Below are 24432 nucleotides of genomic sequence, written 5' to 3' on the forward strand. Positions count from 1 at the left end.
TAAGTTGTATTTCTTCTGCAGATTTTAACTTCATATCTTTTGCTGCATAGTTTCCAGTTAAGTTGTTCATAATATGCAGTGCAGTGTGTTGTTTATTACTATGCTTTGTTTACCTATTCCAACTAATATTTTAAACCTTTCTTTCTTCATACTTAAAAGTGGAACATTTTATAGTTCCAAGTGTTTTTCCCATAATTTAAACCTATGTAATATTATTATTGATATTCATGTCACATAAATAATTTTGGACATATTTTAATTTTTTATAGGGACAGACAGAATCCATCCTTAGTATGGCTTTTTACTGGAATGTTTTGCATTTATTCATTGTTCTTTGCTTGGAGGGCAAATTTAGATATTTCAAAACCACTTTTCATGGGTGTGGTAAGTTTTACTTAGATATATCCTTTGACCAGAAAGTTTGTGAAGAATGTACAAATTTGTCTTTCATGAATCTTGTAGAAGAGCAAGTTATCTCAGAAATAGTTAAAATTGTATATACATTATTATAAATCAGAAGTTAAATTATTGAACCAATAAGGCTAAGGGCTCTTTGAGGGGAAAGAAGCATTATATAGTTAACATGAGAGTTTAAAAGAAAAATAAATGTAAGGTAAATTTAAGTGAGTCATTTTATATGTGTGCTTACAGATATAGGTACTACTGCATTTCTCCTGGAATTCTTTTAAAATATCAAAAAAGAAAATGGGTTGTAATTAGGTGCTCTACCAGTACATTCCCTTATTTCTTACCTCATCAGTACAAGCCTATGCAAAAGAGTGATTACATTTCTGTTTTTCCCTGACTATGATGTCTGAGATTACAGTTTTTCTTCTCCTTCTAATAGAAACTCTGTAAATGTAGATAGCAACTTTTTAATAGCTAAAACCAACTGGTTTTATGTGTGTGTGTGTGTGTTCAAGAGACCTGATGAATAATACCTTACTTGATCACCTGAGTTCTGAATTAATTGCAAAACAAGATAAACAAGTATATTGGATGGGAGAATCACCTTTATTACCATTAACATTGAGATTGGAAAATGTCGTTAATATCTATGGGCAAGGGAGCTTCCTCATCCTGCGTCCCAGAATGGACATCCCTGCCCACTAGTCACAGGCAGTGCTGCACAGGCAGCCCACCTGCACCCCAGTTCCAGGAGGAAGAGAGAGGGATGAGCAGGGCTGTCTCCAGCTCCCCAGTCAGCTCAGTCCCCACGTCCTTCTGGAGAAAGTAAGTGAGGGGCAGACAGAGGCCAGAAGTGTTATACCAGTGGAGCCTCTCCACACGGAAGGAAACATCACCCCCTTCCACTTTGCATGTTGGAATAAAGAGTTCAAGATGAAGTTCGTAGTATAGAAAAGACTATGTGGATCCAAAAGGGAGATTCACACGTCAAACTGGGGAGAAAGAATGCTTGAAAAGTGAAAAATAAAGCGACATGGAGTTGGGTGGGGCAAGTCCATTAAGAAGACCTAAATGACACAGGCATAAACAACGAGGTGCATGCAGTATATTTTTAAAGTATTTAAGTACCTGACTGGTCGCATGAACCCGTCGCGTGGACGCTCTGTTCGCCTGCCTCTTCCACAGGTGGAACGATTCTGGATGCAGAGCAACGCGGTCGTGGCTGTCCTTGCCGGTGTTGGTTTGCCTGCACTTGTTTCTGAGAGTAACCGAGTGCTGAACACCAGCGGGCTTCAGTGTCTGGAATGGCTTTCAGCCACTCTTTTTGTGATTTACCAAATATATTCTAATTACAGGTAACATGGTTATTTTTATGAAAAGTAGCACTCAAGCCAGAGACATTTGGATATTTAGATTCTAGGGCTTTATTTTATCTTTCCCTAGTTTTCAAAGTGAGACAGCTTGGTCTGAATACAGTGGTTCTTAAACTTTTGAACAAGAATCTCAGCATGAGTGACGTGTAGTTTCAGGGCATTGCAAACAAGAGTTCGGGTGGTACATTTAATCTATCTGTGTATTTTCCTCTAAGGAATCCTAGACATACTTTGTAGAATCTGGATTATATGTAAAATCCCATGATCTAAAATACCACTTAGATGGAGAGTAAAGACATTTGGGCTGTTTTATATGCCCTAAAATAATTCACTTTATTCTTCAAAGATTTCACCTGTAGAGTGGTACTTGGCTCTTATCTAGGACATTCTGTAGTAGTGAATGTAATTTTAAATAACCAAAGTTCTAAGTTTCTTAACCCTTGTGCATTATTAGTATTATATGTATTTTTCAAAATCTGCTTAATAATCATTACAATGAAAACCTCAGTCTAACATAAAAGAGGTAAAAGTTTAGATGATAATTCATTTATTTGCAGCAGTATTGAGTAGACATTAGAGAAATAGAAGTTATTGGAGTTTTGTTTTAGGGAGATCTGATTAATATTTTAAAAGGTTACGTTTTCCCTTTCAACTTAGCTTTAAAAACCGATGTTCTTTATAATACTGAGGAAAGAGCCAGTGTTAGGGAGTCTGTGTCCCCAGGAGGCTTTGTGAGAAAAGGATGCTGATCCCAGACGCAACTTCAGAGCTAGCTCAAGAAGGGTTTGCCAAGCCTACAGGTCTTCTCCTAGCTTGGGTCTTCAGGGCATTCCAGTTTCCACACCAGTGATGCCTGCACATTTTTCTTTTTTGGCCCCAGGTGAATGAAAGATAGTAACTTTGCTGGGTGGCAAAGTGTGAGGCATCACCCTGCAAGGTAGGGAATCATAGTAGGAAACAGTTGCATCAGTTACAAAGGCAAGAATAATATTTTGTTCCTGGAAGTGTTTATTTGCTTTGTGATGATAACCCAGTGATTCAACTTTAGGTGGTGTTTCTCAGCACCATTACATGTAATGGACCTGATAATAATAGGAACGACATTGCTTGTTCCATTTTTCGATGCTTTTAACTCTCTTGGGGTCTTTTTCTTTTTTCATGGAACGCTCTTAGAATGCATCCCAGTTTTTCTTTGAAGTTAGAAAGTCCACTTCATCCTTGAAAAGAGTTGTACTGCTGTTTTTGGCAATGGCAAATAATGCCTGGAGAGAAGTAAACATCTCAACAAATGATTCCTTCCTTCCTTCTCACTGACCTCATTCCCTAGTGATTTCTCAGTCCAGAAGGGAGAGAGGAACACAGGGAGCCTCTGGTCCAGGGAAGTGGTGGAAGGGATCGATGTGCAGGAGAATCAGACAAATGTACAAGTTTAGACCAGAAACTGCCAGATTTCCTTTTGCATTTCTGAAAATTCCTTTGAAGTAAGTGGAATTTACATGAAATTAACTTAAATTCCAAGTGGAATCAGAAACCTTACTTCTTTTTAGTGAAATTGGATATGTTATTAGGAAAAAAGGACTTATTCTTGAGCACTCAGTGACTTCCTTTTTATGGAAGTGATTATGAATTCCAGAAGTAAAGCAGTACACTGATTTTTTTTTCAAGTGCAGTTCCCTCTTTTTTTTCCCAGTTAATAGCATTCACTTTTCAAATATATGCATCCTCTTAGAAAATAAAAATCAGAATACTGTAAAACACTAAATGTAGATTGTGTAATAGGAAAGGAATGGAGTGGTAAATAAGCTCAGTCTTATTAAAGCTAAAGCAATGTGATGCTATTTTAATATTTTGTGATCCTTTTATTTAGCATTTGTGACCAGAGTACCAACTATGTGATCGATAAGTTTGCAAAGAACCTTCTAGCCTCTGTGCCGCATGATGCAATTATCTTACTCAGAGGAGATTTGCCAGGGAATTCTCTCCGTTACATGCATTATTGCGAGGGACTGAGGCCAGATATTTCATTAGTGGATCAGGAAGTAAGTATATGAAAAATATACTTAGAGTATAGTAATATAAATAATTTAAAATTAAAAAAAAACTTTTTTTCAACAGTGTGATGCGTATGGTTTTCATGATCACTCTTAGGTAAAATATATATCACATTCTTTTGTTTATTTTAACTAGTAGGAAAAGCCATGAGTTGCTTCTTTCTTTTTTAAACCGAATGTTTTAAGAATGAATGTGTTTCATATTAGATTCAGGTAACATTCCTAGGTCTCTAGTTCACATGACAGACTATGAAAATATTGTGTTGTAAATTTATTTTTAAATTGTTCTTTTACATCCAGCCAACTCAACCATTCAAATTAACACTGCCCACTGGTCCAGGGATTAAAATAAATTAGGTTGACTATAAAATAAGTCATACTGCAGGTAAGTAAATAGTTCACTCAAAATAAAAATTATTAACCACAATTGTGTTATAGAACATGTGTGTAAATCTTGTTGATCTTATGACAAAAGTATGTTTGGAGAGGACTTGTGAAAATGTCAAGATCTATTAAAACAATCTTCTGGAACTGAAAAAATACATATTTAAACTACAGGATTTATTGTTTAAACCATAAATAGCTAACAAATCTATCTCTGGGGTTTTTAGAATGGTTATCAGGAGAAGAGAAATTCTTAACCTTGAAAAAAAATACTGTGATTAGTCTGAGCAAAGTGTTAGGCGCAATACTTATGTAATAAATGTCATTCAATTAATGAATAATTTTTTTGTGGAAACTATAAGCAGATTTGCAAATATGGGGAAATTTGAAAATTACACATATTTTTAGAAGCAGTTTGCACTGGTATCATGTATACAAATGATTAATTTGATCTTTGGTATAGCATCTGACAAAAGCTAGCTCATTTGTTGATAAGATGGTGTAATACTAAGGTTTTAAATACTATTTGGGATGACAGCTACTATGGTTGGGAAGCTTGGACTTCAAAGTTAAACCTAAATTCAAGTCCTCATCCTCTCACTTCCTGGATGTGACTTGGGGCTAATGATTTTTCCTCTCAGAGCTTGTTTCCTTGTCTATAAAATGGAAATAATCATGTAAGTATAGGATGCTTTTGAGCATGAGAAACAAAATTCTTGACCAAAAGTAGCTTAAACTATGGAATTTTTAATCTCACAAAACAAGTAGTCTGGAGATAGGAGGTTTTAGGACTGATAATACAAGCAGTTCACAGATAGTTTTCTGGGGCAGCTTTTCTGCAGGTCTCTTGAACTGATGGGTGCCTGGTTCCAAACATCACATGCAAAGTGCTTCTGGAGTGTCCCCCCCACCTCTATATATATGTATATATAAGATGTGTGTAATATATATATATGTGTGTGTGTATATATATATATATTTCTCTCTATTTCTTTCTGTCTGTATTGGGAGTAGCATGTGCCCCAGATGCCCCCAGCAGACTTTCACTCAGGCCCCAGTAACCAGTATTGAGGTCATACGACCACTCGTAAACTACTCACTAGCAAAGGAGAATGACTGGAACTACCTGATTAAAACCAGGGTTGTGTTAGTTGGAAAGAATGATTAGCTGTTGAGTGGGCAATCCACAGTATCTGATATAATTATCCTTGCATAATAAGCTCATCATGAGAATTAAATAAGAAACAGTAAGGTCATAGCACACAGTGGGTACTTAATTAATGTTACTGTCCCCAAGAACTGAAACTATTGGGTAATAAAATCTAATTCAGTAAGTATTTTTAAGTACTTATAATGTACACTTACATTAAAATTAGTCATTTCCAGTTAGACTTATACAGACAAGTGAAATAAAAGCATAACTGCTCAAACAATATCCAAACTTTAATGAAGCTTTGAAGGTATAAATAGGAGTCTTTTCTTTAAAAAAAAAAAAAAAGAAAGAAAGAACTCTACATATAAAAGTGTAGAATGAAGTATATATTAAGTGTAGAATTAAGAAAAATTAATTTAAAATAATTTTTTCTGATACTAAGGATTTATTTTAATCAAAAGAGTATGTAAGGATATATAATTAATTTGGAGATAGTAATAAATTCAGATAATTTGGCAAAAAGGTTTTTAACTTTGAGGCTTAGGTTGAGCTTCTCAGGGACACAGATTATGTCTTTTTCATCATAGGTAAGTGATATTTGTTTTTCAAATAAATGAGTGAAAGCAAAGAGTAATTACACATCTCTATATTTTGCCTAGGTTGTCTAGTCTGGCCATCAAAAAGACATTACAGCTCCAGCAGACATAGTTTGGGAACTGTTCTATGCCAGGCCATGTGCTAGGTGCAGAGGCAATGACATGAAAAGATACTGTCCCTTTCCTGTAGAAGCTCACAGTCTAGTGAGGAATAGGCTAAGAGCTATGATCGAGGTAGGTACAAAGTGCTATAGGAGCATACTGTTCTGCTGCAGAGACTGGGGAGGGCTGCACAGAGGCGGTGGCATTGAAGCCAGTTCCGAAAGCTCAGTAGTCACATTCCAGATGTAAGAATGGGAGGTCATTCTGGGTAGTCTGACAACTGCATGGAGGTAAATGAAACGAGGTGCTGACTTTACTGATGGATGACAGTTGTAACTTAAGACGTGAAATCTAAGGGTTAAGTCATTAGAAGAGTAGTCAGTGCCACATGCCTCAGTTGTGTTTGTATTTATTTTTCAGTTGTTTATATTTAATGATTACCTCTACAGTTTAGAACTTTTTCATTGTCCTTGATAAACTTGATTCTTTTTAAAGAGACATATTAAAAGCATGATACCATTTGTTATCTTTCTACCCAGATGATGACTTATGAGTGGTATTTACCCAAGATGGCAAAGCATTTACCAGGTGTCAAGTTTCCTGGGAACCGGTGGAATCCTGTGGAAGGAATATTACCTAGTGGAATGGTCACGTTTAATCTTTATCATTTTCTTGAAATAAACAAGCAGTAAGCATTCTTTTTATATAATAGCTTTTCTAAAATCTTAAGCTTTTCTAAAATTGTTTATGTAGCAGCTGTGCTTCATCCAAAAGACCAATTTTCTTTACCTATTTCCCTGTCACTGGTGAGATTATCTTTGTAATTAAATTGAATATCTGTGCATAAATGAGGCCAGGCAGAAATAAATGTTATTGTTCTGGGTAAAGGAAAAATAAAGACAGATTAGCAAGAATAGCAAATAAGATCTTAGTACAATTCAGAGAAATTGGAGATGTGCCTGCCTACTTGAAATCATTGCAGGTGGATCGCAAGCAATTATAGTTTCCCCCTGATCAACACCATGGCCCCCTTTTAAGTGCAATGCAAATGTTTTCCAGGAATAATCACTACATAAAAATAGCTTAAGGATTTTTTTTCTAAAGGATAAGGCATTTTTATAAATAAGAAAAACACCTACAGTCATGCTGGCTGAGATGATATGAGAATTGTGAATTCTATACTTGAGAACATAAACTTATTCATAGTTAAGGTCAAGAATAAATAACTCCTTCAGTGGAATAGTGTTGAACATCTTTCCTGTCCGTGAAATGCTTGGGATTGTCCAGAGAGTGAAGAAAACTTATTTTGTAATTTCTATTCTCTTTGTAAATTCCGAAGTTAAACTATCCTTTACTAAGAATATAATGGTGTGGGACTTTTAATCTCAGAGCCTGAAGTTTACTGGGGCTCATGATATAGTATGAAGGTAATATGGGTATAAATATGCTGTGAGAGTAATATTTAATTGTTCTATTTTGGAATAAAATATTATCAACAATTGCCATCTCCAAATAGGCATTTTTTGGTCAATTTTATTTAATTCAACCTCATAAACATCAGTTGCGTCTACTACATTCCTACTTATATTAGGCAATAAAGTAAGACTCAGTGCCAAATTTAAGTAGACTACGATCTAATTGTATATTTACATAAACATGAATACAACTGGCCATAAGATGATGGAATAAGCTCTATACTAACAAAGCCTTGCAAAGTGTGAGATACAGTAAATGTTCAATGTGTGTTTATTGAATGGATGATTTAATTGACAGTATAAGCCAAGTGTTCTGGGAGCATGAATGAGGAAGCAGTTCTGCCTGGGGGCATCCATTCAGTATTTATTTAATAAATATTGGGTATTCAGTGTGTCCCAACACCTATACTAGCTGCAGATGCATGAGTGTGATTCCTGCTGTTGCAGTCTTTCAGAGAGGTGTTAGGTGGTGCCTTAAATATGAAACAGTTAAGTTATAGTATCAGCTGGCAAGCGTGATAATACTGGTATGGATGAAATGTTGGAGACTTAGAAGGATAAGTAGGAATTTGCCAAGTGGGTAAGAACAGCCAAGATACAAAACAGAACCATGACCCCAGAACTCCCTTGTGCTGCTCCTATGTCATCATACTGTCCCTGAAGCCCTAACTCTCACAATCACTGATCTGTTCTCTGTTGCTGTAGTTTTACCTTTACCAGAATGTCATATAAATGGACTCATAAATGTCTCACAATGTCTATCTTTTGATACCAGCATATTTCTCTCAGCATAATGCCTTTGAGATCCATTCAAGTTGTTGTGTATCAGTTTATTCCTTTTCTTTACTGAGTAGTATTCCATTGCATGGACATAGTATAGTTTATCCATCCATCTGCTGGAGGACGTTTGGGTTGTTTCCAGTTTGGTGCATTTGTGAATAGAGCTGCTATAAACATTCTTGTACATATTTGTGGATGAGTATGTTTTCATACCTAGGAATGGGATTAGTGGGTTGTTTTCTTACTATTGAGTTTTGAGCATTCTTTGTATATTCTAGATACAAATCCTTGATTATGATTCATAAATATTTTCTCTCAAACCGTACCTTGACTTTTTATTGTCTTCAAAGTGTCTTTTACAGATAAAAAAGTTTTTTATTTTGATGAAATCCAATTATCATTTGTTTTCTTTTATGGATTATACTTTCTGATCTTATATCTAAGAACTCTTTGGCTAAGGCCAGGTCACAGAGATTTTCTTACGTTTTCTTCCAGGAGTTTTATAGTTTAATGTTTTACATTTCAGATCTATGATCCATTTTGAGTTAATTTTTACAAGGGGGATGCTTAGAACAAGTCTTTTTTGCATATGAATGTAATATTGTCCTAATATAATTCATTGAAAACATTATTCTTTCCCCCCTGAATTGCATTTGCACCTTTTTCTATATTTACAAAAAATCCTTCTGGGATTTTTGATTGGTTTTAATCTGATTAGTGTTTTCATGGTATATCTTTTTTTATCTTTTTGCTTTTAACCACTATGGTATCATGTTTAAAGTGGGTTTCTTGTACACAGCTCATATTTGGGTCTTGTTTTATAATCATTCTGACAATGTCTATCTTTTTCATTGTGTATTTAGACCACTTGTGTTTAATGTAAATATTGGTAAGTTTTAGGTGTATGTCTATTCCTTTTATTATTTGTTTTCTATTTGTTCCTCTTGTTTTTCATTTCACTATTTCTCCTTTCCTGCTTCCTTTTGGATATTTTGATTTTTTTAGTATTCCATTTTAACTTATTTTTACGAAGTCTCTTGGTAAATTTTTTTGGTGTTTGCTCTTGGAATTACAGTATACATACTTCACTTTTCACAATCTACTCCAAGTATAATGTAGAAAATGTAGTCGTATATAAGTCCCTTTAACCTCTGCACTTTTAACAGTGTATTCACATATATCAGACATGTGATCACTTTTGTTTTCAACCATCGTACATGTATCTTAAAATTTAAGAGAAAAAACAGGCTAAGCTATTTGTACAGATATTACCAGATCTGTTGTTCTTCTTTCAATCCTGATATTCCAAGTTTCCCCCTTGTATTATTTTCCTTCCATCTGAAGATATTCCTTTAGCATTACTTTTAAAGCAAGACTGTTAGCAGTGGATTCTCTTAGTTTTCCTTTATCTGAAATGCCTTTATTTCAACTTCGTTTTTGAAGGATATTTCTAGATATGGAATTCTGGCTGATACTTATTTTTCCCCACCACTACAACAATGTTATTTTATGTCATTTTGACCTGTATAACTGTTTCTGAAGAAAAAACTGCAGTTATCCAAAATTATTGTTTCCCTGTGTGAAATCTGTTGTTTTTCTCTTGCTGCTTTCAAGATTTTTTTATTTGTCTTTAGTTTTCAGCAGTTTGATTATGATGTATCTGGGCATGAATTTCTTTGAGTTTAACCTGTTTGGGAGTTACAGAGTTTCTTGGATCTGTAAGATTATGTCTTTTACAAAATTTGGAAGCTTCCTAACATTATTTCTTTAAATACTTTTCCTGCTTGACATTCTTTCTTTTCTTCTAGGATTCTGACGACACCAGTGGTAAACCTTTTGCTGCTGTCCCACAGGTGCCTAAGACTCTGTACATTTTTTTCATTTTGTTTAAATTATATAATTTCCTTTGATCTATCTTTAAGTTCACTGACATATAACTCTCTCTTTCCAAAATTATATTAAGCCCCACCCAGTGAATTTTTTATTTCAAATGTCATGTTTTTCAGGTCTCTGATTTCCATTTTGTTCCTATTTATATCTTCTTTTTTCTTTGTTGAGATTTTTGTATCTTTCCATTCATATCAAGAGTATTTGCTGTTCTTGGTGCCTGGTTGTAACAGCTATTTCGAAGTCTTTGACAATTCTAGCATCTGTGTCATCTTGGAATTGACATCCAATTGAAGTTGAAATTTTTCTGGTTCTTCATATGCTGAATAACTTTGATTTGTATCCTGAATTTTAATATTTGGGTCTTATTAAATCCTAAGGAGAGTGTTGATTTTTATTTGTTTGCTCATTTAGTAGGCCATCAGCCAGTTTAATCTCAGGCTGCAAGTTCTGACCTGCCTTCTGTGAACTGTGGTTCCAATGTCAGTCCTATTTTCAAAGAATTTGCAGTGCTGTCTGGATTAGTCCTTTGTGTGTGCTACTCGATACACAGTCTGGGTCCTGGGTGGTGGTCTGTCCTGTGGCTCATTTCTCAAATGCTCTTTAAGGTCATATCCATTCATGCTGAGCTCAGAGATAAGCCAGGCATTCATACACACCTTAATGGGACTGCCCTCTTCATCTCCCTCCATTCTGTCTTCACCCCTGTACTTTCTGGCACCCTAGAGCCTTCCTTTCTGGCTCTCTGGCCAGAAAGCTGGGCCTTTAAGTTCCCTCTTCTGCCATTCAGTTTCTGTGACTGAGTCCACATCTGCGGCCAAGCTGCAGGAGGACAGAGAGAGGCAAGGAGTAAGGGGGATTTGTGCCTGACTCTTGGAACCACAGCTCCTCTGATTAGCAAGAAGTGTTCCCCTTCCTCAGAGTTCTAGGAACCTGCCCTGCTCCCCTGCCATGACTGAGCTGCTGCCGCTGCTGCTGGCACAGTATTGCCTGTGTCCAGGGAAGGAGAGAAGAGAAAAAAACCCAGGGGTTTTTCTCTGCCCTCTCCAACCTTGTGAGTTCCTTTTCCTGCTCCTTGGACTAGGAGGAAAAGGTAGGGTGGGGCAAGCCTTTCTTGGAGCCCTTTTTGTCCTCCCCTGGTACAGACTTCTGGGTTTCAGGCTTCCTTTGAGTCTAGGCCAGGTGATACTGGAAGGGGGAAACTGGCAAACTCACTATGGATTTTGTGGAACTCAGAATTCTGGTTTCTTCCCTCAGTCTTTCTACCATTTACTTTTCAGAGTCTTCAGATAGCCGCTTCACGTTTTCTGTTCAGAAATTATGGTTGTGTGCAGTGAGAGAGACAGAATGGAATCTGCTGACTCCACCTTCCCCGGAACCAGACTCTATTATGTTTTACTTTGTATCAAATATCTAATCTTAAACAGCTCTGAAAGATATTTAATGCCAATTTCACTGGTGAGGGGACCAGACACAGGTAGTTAAGTAATACTCCCAAAATCATAGAGGCAATAGATGGTGGGGAAAATCTAAAATCTCAGCCAGAAGTATCTTGTTTCAAAGTTCATGAAGTTGTTTCGAGTAATCTCTCCTAATGTGCTCCTTTTTTTTCCTAGTTGGTAATAGCTATTAAAGTGTATACCACAAGTTGGAATAAAACTATTCAATTAGAATGTTTTTGAGCCGAACTTATTTAAACCATTTCTATTACTAACTTTTACAGCATTTGAAGCTCTTAATATTCAAATCTAATTAATTTTATTCAGCAAATACCCTACATTAGCTATGCAGCATGCTATGTGGGGTTCAGGGTTAATTCAGAGATAGACAGCCTACCCTCAGGATGCTTCCGGACTACCCAGAAAGACTTATAAATGAAAATAATAAGTTCAGTAAAATAACATCAGAAGAGATTAAGAATAAAATGCAACGGGAATTTGAGGAAGGAGGGACTCCTGCTCAGTAGGGGCACAGATGAAGACTTAGGCTTCCACCTATAAAATCAGAAAGGTGCCAGATGGTATGTATGTTACACGTGAGACAGGACCACAGAAGTCTTCCTTGTGACAGTGCTTATCCCCAAATGATTTCTTATCATGTTACAGACAGGTAGGTTTTATCTTTTATGTCCGTGTGCTTCCCCTCAACCCCTTACACAGCCTTTTTACACTCATGAAATTTAAAACAATCTACTTGGGAGAGATTTAAATAAACCAAAGTGTTCACAAATGGTTTATTGGTAACCGAGGTTTAAAGAGTCAAAAATGGCCCTTCGTGGGTTATATTTATTTAACATTTAGAACCTTTAGTTAAAAATACGTATTTTTCTATTTTTGATAGAAAAGAAACATTTGTTTGCATAGGAATTCATGAAGGTGACCCAACCTGGAAAAAGAACTATTCGCTTTGGCCATGGGGTTCTTGTGACAAATTAGTTTCTTCGGAGATTGTATTCAACCCTGAAGAATGGATTAAACTCACGAGGAATATGTATAACTGGACTGAAGAATATGGAAGGTATGAAGAGCATCAGTGTGGAGCCGTTTTGTGTGCCTAAAAAACTTACAAAGTTTTGAGATGCCTTTTAACTTTTTTGACGTTTCTTGTTTTGTTTTTTATTAGTTATTAATACTGTAAGTTGCTGCCCACAGAATATCATAGAGAAAGAGAACATGTATTTCTTGTCCTTATGTCTGAAGGACAATGGGGAGATGAAGGAAAGGGTGGACACCTTTTCTGGCTGAGCGGGCACTACAATAGTTGGTCGAATGCCACCTTCCACTTCCAGCTCTCATAATGCCACATGTTGCACCATCCTAGATCTCAGACCCTAAAAGTGGAGGACATTCATGGGCTGCAGTAGAAGTTTAAAAGGCACTCACTGTGTTGCCCATGATAACTTCTACATGCATGAACTTGTCACTTTTTTTCTTCAAGAATGGCAGATGACAGGGAACTATATTCAGTTTCTTATAATAACATATAATAGAAAAGAATCTGAAAAGAAAAAATATATATGTATGTATATGTATAACTGAATCACTTTGTTATACACCTGAAACTAACATTGTAAATCAACTATATGTCAGTAAAAAGTGTTTAAAAAAGAAATAAAAAAGATTCACTGAAGAACAAAATAAGACACAACAGCAATCTGTCAGGTACAAGGAAAATTTTGCCAATCTAACAAAAATCTAATTAGACTGACAGGAAAAAAAAAAAGAGAATGGCACATGACAACTCTGTAGGGAAGACTGGGATTTGAGTAACATTTTCTTCCCAGTAGTTTGTCATCAGCCTCGTTATGCTGTTTTGGACATGATTCGTCTTCCTGGAAGCATTTCTACTTTGAGTTGACTCTCTCCCATTTGGAAAATGAGTCCCCATCTAAAGAAAGGTGTCTCCGTTGCCTATTTCTTAAATTATGAATTATTCAAAGATTAGATAATTATTGCTTATAATTCAGGAACAATAGTCAAGATTATATGGACACATGCTACCAAAGTTTTCTGGGTCAATATGAGCAAACAGACCACATTGCTGTGCACTAGCCAGAGTTGGGTAAGTAGTACTACATCAAAGCACACTGTGACCATCGCGAGGAAGAGTTAGAAAATCACCTGTTCTACAAACAGCTGATGACAGTACAGGTACACAGCATCACTCATAGTCTCCGTTCTGTCCAAATAGATACATTATGAGGAATTTTAATTAAGAGAAAAAATCAGCAAATGGTTTAACCAGTGTTCTTTGAGCAGCACCTTAGCTCCAGCAATGATTTATCAAAGCCAGCAGTCCCCTCTCTTCACAGCTCGATGACTCTTAGCTGTGTCCATAGAGTGACCCAGGCCTCACCGCTGTCCCACTGCCCACCTAACACATCTTAGGAACAGCTGGCTCCCCACATGCTGCCAGCCTCTTCCCACTAACCTTTTGTTTGCTCCCCTTGAGGCACTGGGGCTCATTCTGCAGATTAAGAACACATTTGCCAAAACCTCAAATTCCTGAGAATCAAACTTTTCTAGGAGAATAAGTTTGTTATTTTGGTTCCCATCAGTACTTCAAGCCACAGCCTATTTTCCTTGCCTTGTAAGATTATAAAGCAAGAATTACATGTCCATAGCAACAAATGGAGTTGGCAGAAAAATGTCACCATTTTCTTGTAACTGCAGGTTTGATCCATCTTCTTGGGAATCTGTGGCCAATGAAGAGATGTGGCAAGCAAGGTAACCTACACTTTTTGCTGGCAGTCTGTTTTTAATATGGCAGGGAAGTAACCCATGACCCTTTTCGTTTGGGAAGTAGGGGTGAGTGGTGATAATAAAAATAACACTTATGAGCAGTTACTTTGTTTGAGGCATTGTGCTCATCATTACAATGCATAATCTCATTTCCTCCTCACAAAGCCCTGTGAAGAAGTTATTATTAGCCCCATTTTACAGAAGAACAAACTGGGGGTAAAGAGGTTACTTGTTTAAGGCCAGGTAGCTGTAGCGATTGAATCCAAAACTCACAACTCTCTGGCTTGGCAGCATTCGTAACTCTGATGCTCTCCTGCCTCAACTAAAACAAAGTGAGTGAAATTGATTGAGGAGAAGTTGGTCATTGTAGCCCTGTCTCCATGTGTAACGTTCTCGTTAATTATTTAAGCACTTCCTGAACACTTCCTAGAGGCCAGGCACTGTGTAGGCATGAAAGCTGCACATATGAATCTGACACAGTTCTTGCCCTCAAGGAGCTCAGGCTGATGGAACGGACAGACATGCTAGAGGAATCTGACAATCAGCGTGCTAGATGCTGTGCTTTCCTGTTGGCCCTGTAGGGAACATTCATGGTGAGGCTGTTGACTCTCTTGGTTCCTGTCATTATTTTAAAATACTCAAAACAGATGACACTAACAGACTTTGGCTTAAATACTAATGTAAAAGTCCTAAGAGTTGCAGACAAGGGTATCAAGTACATATGAAGTACTTCCTTCAATAAAAATATATTGATGGCCACTCCAGGCCAGGGACTGCGCTTTACACCAAGAATTGAGTTCCAGTGTAAAAGGCTTACATACATTTAAAGAGGTTTTTTAAAAAATTTTGTCAAAAAATACGGTTCTTGACAAAATAACAATTACAAAAAAGATAGTTTTGCAATAGTGTTTTTGAGAATGTCAGAAAATGGCATATTTCAAGTTATCAGCCTAGTTATAGGAACAAATACTTTGAAGAACAAATCAAAGATATACCGAATGTTTGCACAGTTCTTCCCTGTGATTGAATGTGGGAAAGCTGGGGGAGAAATCACATAAAAGAAGAAAGGAGGTCATTAGTCAGGCATGTATTGATTTAATTGGTGTGCTGAATACAATTTGGATGAGTTCATGTGGTCAGAGAGTCCAGCCACCTTTGAAGAACTGGTCACACGTGGCATGAGCTGTCACGATGGGTACCTTCAGGGTCGTGCTGACAAACTCAGCAAGGCCTCCCCTCCCAGCTGCTTCTGCACAAGGAAAATGTGCATCTGGAGGGGAAACGATGCACAGTAGTGATGATGAGCATAAGCTGTTTTCTAAAAGATTCGGCAATCACTGGATTCTAAATGCAGTGTCTGGGCAGGCGGGAGGAGGGGGAAAGGGTTACTGTTCATTCTGAGTAAACGTCTATGAATATGAGAGAAGTGAAAATAAGACAGTGAAGGGTTTTATATGGTTCCTTATCAATGGAAAAGTCAGGCAGATTTAGCTTTGACTGTGAAACTGACAACATGATTTTAATGAAGGTTCCCACGCCTCCCACTCCCAGGATGAAAACGCCGTTCTTCATCTTTAACCTGGCGGAGACTGCGAGTTTGCCTTCCAGTGTCAAAGCCCAACTCTACACTCACGCGTACAGTGTACGTTGTACTTTTATATGTATAAATATATTTGGTGGGAAGGTGGTGGTGATTGTTTGAGAGGGAGAGAAGGGTGGAGATTTTACTTGTTTCCAGCTTTATTTGGCATTTTAAAGCAGTATAAATGTGTCATGAATAATATCTAAAGTAAATGGCTGTGGTTGGAAAAACAATGCACCCCACACACACAAGAAGTTCATGTCCCTGCTCTCCAGAACTTGTGAATGCATGACCTTACATGGAAAAGGGCATTTTGCAGATTTGATTAAGGATCTTGAGGTGGGGAGATTAGCCTGGATTATCTAGGTGGGCCCAGTGTAATCATGAGAGTCCTGAGAAGGAGGCAGGAGGGTCAGAGTCAGAGAAGGAGATGTGACATTGCAAGCAGAGATCAGAGAGAAAGATCTGAAGATGCTCCAGGGCTGGCCTGGAAGGTAGAGGAAGGGGCCACAAGTTAGGGAGTGCAGGCGGCCTCTGGAGCTGGAAAGAGCAAAAAAACAGATTCCAGAGCCTCCAGAAGGAACACAGCCCTGCTGATTTTACTGAAACCTTGATTTTACAACTTCTGACCTCCAGGAAAATAAGATAAGACATTTATATTGTTTTAAGCCACTATGTTTGTGGTGATTAGTTACAACAGCAATAGGAAACTAATATAATGGCTTTATTTATTTTTTTTTTAAGTGCTGATGGGTTGCCTTCTGTGTAAAAGTCACGCCCCTGGCTACACTTGAAACGATCGGGCCATGGCTGGTTGAGATTTCATGAGAGAGGCAAAGGGTTGTGGACAGTGGCTCTGTCTTCTCACTCTGGCCCCCAGGAAGGCAAACAGCCTTCAGATCCAGCCACGCTGAGGCTCTTGCTCTGTCCTGATAGGGATGGGAGTATGGAGCGGAGGCTTACTGCAGCACTGTGTTAGCAAGTCCCTGCATTTCTGTGATTTATAGTGCACTGGGCCCTTAGTCACCTTCAGAGATAGTCTTGGAGCGTGCTCTGTAGGAAACAGACATCCTGGCAAGGGCAAGTGAGAGCAGAGCCCAGGGACTTTATGTCAGAGTAGGTGAGGAGGTATTCCTGCTGTCCCTGGGCTGCTGTGGATCTCCTCAGCCAGGGCATTTGGTTGATGCTGAGTCCAATTCGTAGTATGACAGATTTTACTCCTCGGTTGTGTGCTCATTCATTGGTCCATTGTTGATTCATTCACTCACAGAGCATTTATGCAGCACTCAGTCTGTACCAGCTACTATGACGGAGACGAGCAATTACTGCCCTTGCTGTCCAAGAGGTACAGGCTAGAGAGGTGGAGGGAAGGTAGAGTCCTCAGTCAGTTCAGCTTGTGAGTGTGCTGAGAGGTTTGCAGAGGTGCAGCGGGAGCAGAGAGAGGCATATGAGAGGGCGGTGAGGAAGGGAGGGAAGGCTTCCAGAGAAGATGTCGTCACTGGGGTGTCATCTGGAAGGATCAGAAGGAGCTGGCCAGACAGATGGTGGGGGAGGGAGGACAGTCCATAAGGAGGGGGACCCACAGGGACAAAGGCAGAGCCCTCCGAGGTGCTCACTCGAGGACAGCCAGGGACCAGGCAAGGCAGGAAGCTGGAGTTGTGTCCCGGTCAAGGCCCACTTCACCATTCATTGTCAATTACAAGCCAGTTCACCTTTTCTAGACCTCCGTTTTTTTCTTTAAAGAAAAAGAAATGGGCTTTAAACTTTATAGGTTTATCTCATATCCTGGTCATGTCACATCCTGCTCATCTCTAATACCTGCGATTCTGTGGAAAACGGGTAGTATTTAGCTGGGAGAAATCTGAGACTTACTAGTATTTTATGTTCTCGTCAGTGATCTGATTGTGGTCAGTTGCTAGGCCACCACTAAAGCCAGTTCATGGATTTATTGTCCCTTTGGGCCTGGGCTTTACTCTCCCAGCGAACGCAAGTCTACAGCATGGTCTCTAGGGATCTCCGTCACACACGTCTCCAGATGCGTGACAGTGTTTGCAAGACACGTGAGGCCAAATACAAATGACGAGTCAACACAAATCAGCCCCAGTGCAGTTTCTCCAAGAACATTCTTGTTGGGTATAAAAGATATTTTTGTTATTATTTACATTATCCTGCCCAATAGCTTACATAGAACATTAAGTTCAGGTGTAGCAGGGGAGTAGGAACTATAGGGATATATATTTAGGGATACATTTGACATGTTAAAGATGTCCCCAGTAAATAGAATATGTTCCACTAAGACTGATGTCACAGTGATACACATAGAGGAGGAAATGTCATTCCACATGATGAGAAATGACTAGCTTCTTACGATACAGCAAATGTGGCTTAATGGGCCATCCAGAATGAGTTGATGATATGTCAGTAACAGGGGGTTCTAGGAAAAGGTCATGTGGTTGTTCTGATGTCTGAAGACTGTAGCAGGGAGGTCACGAGTAAGCCTCTTACTCTCTTGAGCTGTTGGGGAAATGCTCATTGAAGAGCTGGCCTCTATCTTGCACTCCAGAACCTTAGCAGGGTTTCGAAAATTTGGGAAAGTAAAGATAAAGAGCAGTCCTGTGCCAGGTGGCCTGCCGTGCACTGTACACACGTCCCTCGTCAGAGGGTGTCTCAGGAAGAGAAGCAACAGATGGAGAAAAAAGACTGTGAGGAAAGGTAGAGAAGCTTTGAATATTTCACCAAGAAAATAAAAGGGTAGGAGGCTGACTTCATAGCTTTGATGTCTATGAAACTGCAAGGTGACTCTCCCCTATCTTAGGGAGTGAAGGGAACTAAGGGGAAAATTGCTTTCAAAGGCAGCTTGAGGACTGAGGGTTATGAAATATCAAAGTGACATATCAAATATGGATTGGGGGATTTTTTCATGGAGATGTTGTTTTGAACTAGGTTAGATATGCCTTTGTCAGCTCTAGAGTAGGAGTTGGGGAAATAGAGAGTATAATTGGGTCCCTTTCAACTGAACGATGTCGTGAGTTCAGTTCTAATACAAAAAGCCCTTGTCCCTGGAGAAAGCATCCCTGCTTGTCCTGTGCTCTCATGGAGACGGCTGGTTAACTCAAGTGCCTGCGGATCTGACTCCAATTTGATAATCCCCAAGAAGGCTGTGAAATTCCCAAATAAGCAAGTATAATACTCCATTTTATAGATTTGCACCTACTTTTTGGTTTATTTGTTAAATTTTGATGTTTTTCCTCTGGAAAACTCAACAGTAAAGATTCTAACTCTATCCAAGTCATACTGTTTCTGATACTGAAAAGCTAAATTCCGAATTCCTGTGGGCAAAGTTTTAACTATGGAAATTGTAATTTTAGGACACTGAAGATTTTCAATATCTCACTTTAAGGATGTCTCTTAAATCTGTTACGTTCAGCCTGTTCAGTGCTGGATTTGTTTGAGTTTTATTGTTGCTATTGTTACTACTATTGTTTTTAATGCAGAAAGAAATTTACGTAAAAATGAGGAATAAAATTTAAATTTCTTCAAGTTCTTTACTAGGCAGTTTTCTAAAGAAAGCTATTTTTTCCTTCCAACAGCTAAATTTAGAGTTTCAACCTTTCTGCCTGTTGAGTAAATAGCTTTCCATGAATTAGAACTAAATCCCTTTCCCAGAACATCTTTCTGGAGGAAGAGCATTTTGTCCTGACAGAGTGTGTCTTAGATTCCCTCTGCAACATCCGAAAAACCCCAGAAGCAGTTTTAGATGAAGCGCATTTGCCTCCTGCTACTGTAATCATTACAGTAGCATCCCTGCATTTTCTGCATGGCCTGGCAACGATTAGATTTTTACTGTAGGCTGCTTGGATTTTTTTTTCCTTGTGTTATTAATTCCTCTGTGTTTTCTTGGGTTTTTGAAAAAAAGTCAAGGGATAACAATGGAATACCAACATTTGTGCTGTCTTCCAGCTTTATAAGGAGATTGTCTATTTACAAAAGGAACACCCAGCGAACTGGCACAAGAACTACGCCATCGCCTGTGAGCGTGTGCTGCGCCTTCGGGAAGGAGGTGCAGACCCTGAGGTCTTGTTGTCTGAAACCATCAGACATTTCCGTCTCTACACTCAGAAGGCACGGAATGACCCACAGCTAGCCGATATTTCAGTTGCTCTAAAGCACCTAAGAAAAGAACTGCAAAGCCTGAGAAATAGGAGAAATGTCTGAGACAGCAAACTGAGAAAAACCTGCTCGGCATTCGGCTTCCAAAATTCCAAAGTCCAAAAGTTTTCCTCCAAGAAAAGAAACAGCATAAAAAAGGAAGACTTAAGTCACCTCCCAGACAGAAGTGACACGGTGCCGCAGTGCTGTTTCATGGGGCTTTAGCGACTGAGATGTGCTATTTATGCAAAGTCTGTTTATCCCATGTTACTGAATTAGCATTTCAGCGAGAATATTTTGAAAAATCTTCCTACTTCCACAGTATTTCGTCAAATGACTTGCTTGATTAGATAGATTCTAGAAGAGAATGAACTATTTTCATATACTTAAAATATCAACCATGAATCTTAAGGGCCCTGCTTCTTGGGACTGGGATTAAAATTGAATTCTTGAAACATTAATACAAGACCAAAAACAGTCTCTGTTTCCCAGAAGTGAAATCTTTTTTTTTTTTCAAGAATGAATCTTGTTACACTTCAAGTTTTTTTTTTTTTTTGAGTTTATGTGGTTGTTACATAATCTCAGACTTCAAACTAAATACCAACTGGGTGATATTTTGAAAAAAGTTGGGGATTTATTGTCTTAGATCATTCTCTGAAATCACTAAAAAATTAAGCTAATTGTTTGCTTTTTTTTTTTCAGTTCCTTAAACTGATCGGCAAGATTTTTTTCTCTCCTTAATTAATTTTATATTCATGTTTTACTTCTGTTTGGGCTCATAAATCTGGGCCCAATAATTAGTAGGCTCCTGCTGCCAAAATGCCAAAAAAAGGGGGGGGGGGCGGGGATTGGGGAGGGATGTGGGGAAGTACAATAAATTCATTTCTGTTACAAGCATCTTTTATACATATTACTAAAGAGAACATAGTAAGAAATGCAAATAATAGTTCTTTATTTTATTATGACAGTTAATTAATAGCAACCTGTTTTAATGAATAAAGTCACTCAGAGTCCTTCAGCACTTCCTAAGTAGAGGCCCGAATCTGTGGGGATTCTTTTCCCCCCAATTGTATAGCTCCTAGACTCCAAGCACTATATAGGCCCCTGTATAGAAATGCTCACTAATGAAGAGGGAGGGCTAGAAGCTTGTCTGCATTCAAAGATCACTGGTGAGTCATTCAGCAAGAAAAGGCCCCTTACCAGGAATAGTCACAGTTCCGTGGCATTGTACTAGCGAAAGGGTCTGATCAAAGGTCTCCTGTGGAGCTTGCATGGTTCCCTTTCATACGACGACCATAATTAAAACCACTAATTCTCTTTTAAAATGCTGCAGGATGCCATGTAGGCATCTGTCTGGAGTGTCCTTTGTGATGTCATAAGCTGTTAAGGACCAGTGCCGAGGGCTTTTGAGTGAAATGCCAGTCATGAAGGTGCTTCAAGACAAGGGTGCCTCTAAAAGCTTGACAGGGCCTTGACTGCACAATTCGAGCTGAATTTGCCCCTTGTCAGCTGCCAGTAAATAAATCTCAAAGGGGGAAAAGCTGAAGTTTCATTACCTGATCCATGGGGCTTTGTTGGTTTTGGCATCACACAGGGGAAGCTCTTGCCCCTCCATTCTCCGGATTTGAAGATGTCCATTGGAGCCTGCAGTGCCTGGACAGGGTTCAGAGCGGAACCTTTTGAAGAGTGTCAATAGTTGTAACAGTTCAGCTGTTAGGAAGACAAATAAATGGAGGAGCTCATTAATCCGCTTTTGGCTCTCAGTGCCTTTTGCCCTTTTATCACAGCCTTATTAGGCTCCTACTCATCTTGAACCAGAAAAAAATGAATTGAAGTTGTTGAGTACTAATTGGCAAAGACTTTTAATCATGGGCCAAGAACTTTCACTGACTTGAAAGTAACTTCTCCACAGGGAAGAACTGAAAACCTGGTTTACTTTAAAACAAAAACCTGTTGGAGTTCAGTGTGGTGTAAAAATTTAAGGAAGCATTGATAAATTGTCTAAGTTGATCTAGTTGAAGGAAGTATGTAAGATTATGATTTCCACTTTTCTTTTTTAAGAAGTACAATAAAATTCAAATACACGTTCCCTGGAAATGCATTGTCTTTGTTGGTTCAGAAAAGAGACTGCATGCATGTGTGAGATGATCATGTTGGCTTCTGAATGTCTGTATGCTGTAAATGGATTTGAATATTCATTTCAACATACATATCTGGTGTTAGAGGACTCTTATTAAAAGTAATACATCCTATTTATGGCCTTAAGAATGGCAAATGAGGGCCTCTTTTTGAAAGGATCTGCTTTTTTAAGTGTGTGTCTACACTGTGATGCTACATATATGCTTGCATATGCTTTGCACATTGACCGTTGTCAGATGGTGCACACATTACTGTGTATTTGTGCAATAGTGGCTTTGGACCACTCTCTTGGAGAAAACAATGCTACGATGGCCCACAGTAGATGGGGTCATAATTACTTAAATGTCTAAAAACCAGAAGTAAATGAAAAAAGAGCAAACTGAGCTGAGATTCTGGGATGTTGGGCTTCATTCCCAGATAACGACTTTAAAGAATTCTTTCCTTTCTGTTGTGTGAGGTTAAACAAGTTGCTTTCTTTTTCTTTCTCTTACTTGTCCCTTGGCTAGTGCACAAAGACCATAAAATCTGACAGAAGGGGTTTCCTTGAGTCTGACCCCCGACGTGGAAGAGAATGTGAAGGAGGTGCCTTCTCATGCAGGATTTGGCCCGCGTTCTCCTAGCAGTGTCCCTGGAGTGCCATGGATTGGCAGGACGACAGGAACCCCACAAGGCCAACTTCTGCCTGGACTTTGGCCTGAGGAGCAAGTGGGAGCCAGCAAAACTGTCTGCCTCTCCACACGCTGCAGTGCCCTCCTGCCCGGCACCAAGGCTGGCACACAGCAGAGGGCGAGTGGAGAAGGGATTGCGACTTCCGTGCTCCCTAACCAGCCTCCCCAGCCCTGTTCCCGCTGATGCTTGCCTCTAGGTATTGACTTTCCTCTCCTCTTTGTTTTTTCAAAGGACCCCTCCACCTTTTTAAAAATACTTTTGCTCTATTGCTCAAAATGCAGCCAAAATAGAAGGGAATCAATTACTAGTGCCCTATTTTGAAATCTTCTAATGGAAATTATGAAATGTTATTTCTGACTGTATTCTTAGTACTTTCTAATGATAGAACCATGATGTTTAGCCTTTCTGATACTTAAATAAAGCCCCTTTTGAGTGCCAGGATTATTGTATGATACCCTGCTGATTTCTTTAAGTCATCAGACTAGGATGTGAAGAGTAATTTTTTTTTAATTTCTATTTTAAAAGTTAAATAATGTGAGTTCTTTTTCATAGTTCTCACCAATATATCCCTCAGAATTTAGAAACGTTAACACGTTTAATATTCAGGAAAAAATTAATACCAAATATTGAAAAAAATGGATTCTGTTACAGCAAATCCTTCTACTCCATTTAATTCTGGTATATTTTGTAAAAGCACCAATGTAGAGTTTTACTTAACATTCTGTTCATCTGACTGGCTCCAAGTCCTATGCTTCAGTAAAGAAAAAAATTCCAACCCAGTAAGAGATTCACACTGCTTTGTTCATCCTCATATTTTGTTGTGGATGCAAAATCATTCTGAGGCTTATACTCACAAACAAGTAAGTAATGTTTCCAGGGATTCTGGGAACATCTCAAGGCCAAGATCTTGGCACAGCACTATAGAGCAAACAAGGAGCTAAGGCTTTAGCAGCGATCATATTGAATGAAGACGTCATTGTCAGTACCCTCTAAAGGTCTGTTTGACTTGGATCAGTGTGGACAGTATTAAAAAAAAAAAAAACACCTCAGGAATAGCACAATGCGCTTACCTGGATATCGGAAAGTAAACTAATAGGAATGTATCTTGAGAAAGGGATTTTTCCAACAAAAAAAATTCTGATTGCTCTTCAGCAATGTAACATATATTTGTCTGTACTGGAAAGATTAGCTTATGTCATATTGCAAAAAGAGAAAGATAGGGGGAAAGACAGGTAGAGGTTCCAAAACTATAAACACAAAGCCCAAAGTTACTGCCCTGTAAATGGAGTTATCTGGATCCTTCCCGTAGATCCCAAGTGTTATTGGTTGGGTTAATTTTCAATAGCACAGATTTTGTGATGATTTTAGAAAAGTTGATAAAGTTGAGAAAGTTTCAAGACATAGATCAAAACAGAGACAAATAATTGGACCACATTCCTATCC

General features: G+C 38.5%; 1 protein-coding gene across 2 annotated transcripts in view; it reads left to right on the top strand.

Annotated features, from left to right (window-relative positions):
- Nucleotides 1–24058, top strand: part of TMEM260 (transmembrane protein 260) — a 61209-nt gene extending 37151 nt beyond the window's left edge. Inside the window, exons 9-16 of one of the 2 annotated variants that reach the window (XM_072963117.1) lie at nucleotides 270–384; nucleotides 1594–1763; nucleotides 3649–3820; nucleotides 6607–6755; nucleotides 12550–12726; nucleotides 14382–14435; nucleotides 16002–16092; nucleotides 19993–24058. In XM_072963117.1, the coding sequence (XP_072819218.1) occupies nucleotides 270–384; nucleotides 1594–1763; nucleotides 3649–3820; nucleotides 6607–6755; nucleotides 12550–12726; nucleotides 14382–14435; nucleotides 16002–16092; nucleotides 19993–20247 (1183 nt within the window). In that variant the 3' untranslated portion in view covers nucleotides 20248–24058. The remainder of the gene's footprint in view (nucleotides 1–269; nucleotides 385–1593; nucleotides 1764–3648; nucleotides 3821–6606; nucleotides 6756–12549; nucleotides 12727–14381; nucleotides 14436–16001; nucleotides 16093–19992) is intronic. The other variant, XM_072963118.1, reaches the window with a different exon arrangement.
- The last annotated feature ends 374 nt before the right edge of the window (nucleotides 24059–24432 follow it).

This window comes from Vicugna pacos, chromosome 6 (assembly GCF_048564905.1).
Source record: "Vicugna pacos chromosome 6, VicPac4, whole genome shotgun sequence".
In the NCBI taxonomy this organism is placed as follows: Eukaryota; Metazoa; Chordata; class Mammalia; order Artiodactyla; family Camelidae; genus Vicugna; species Vicugna pacos.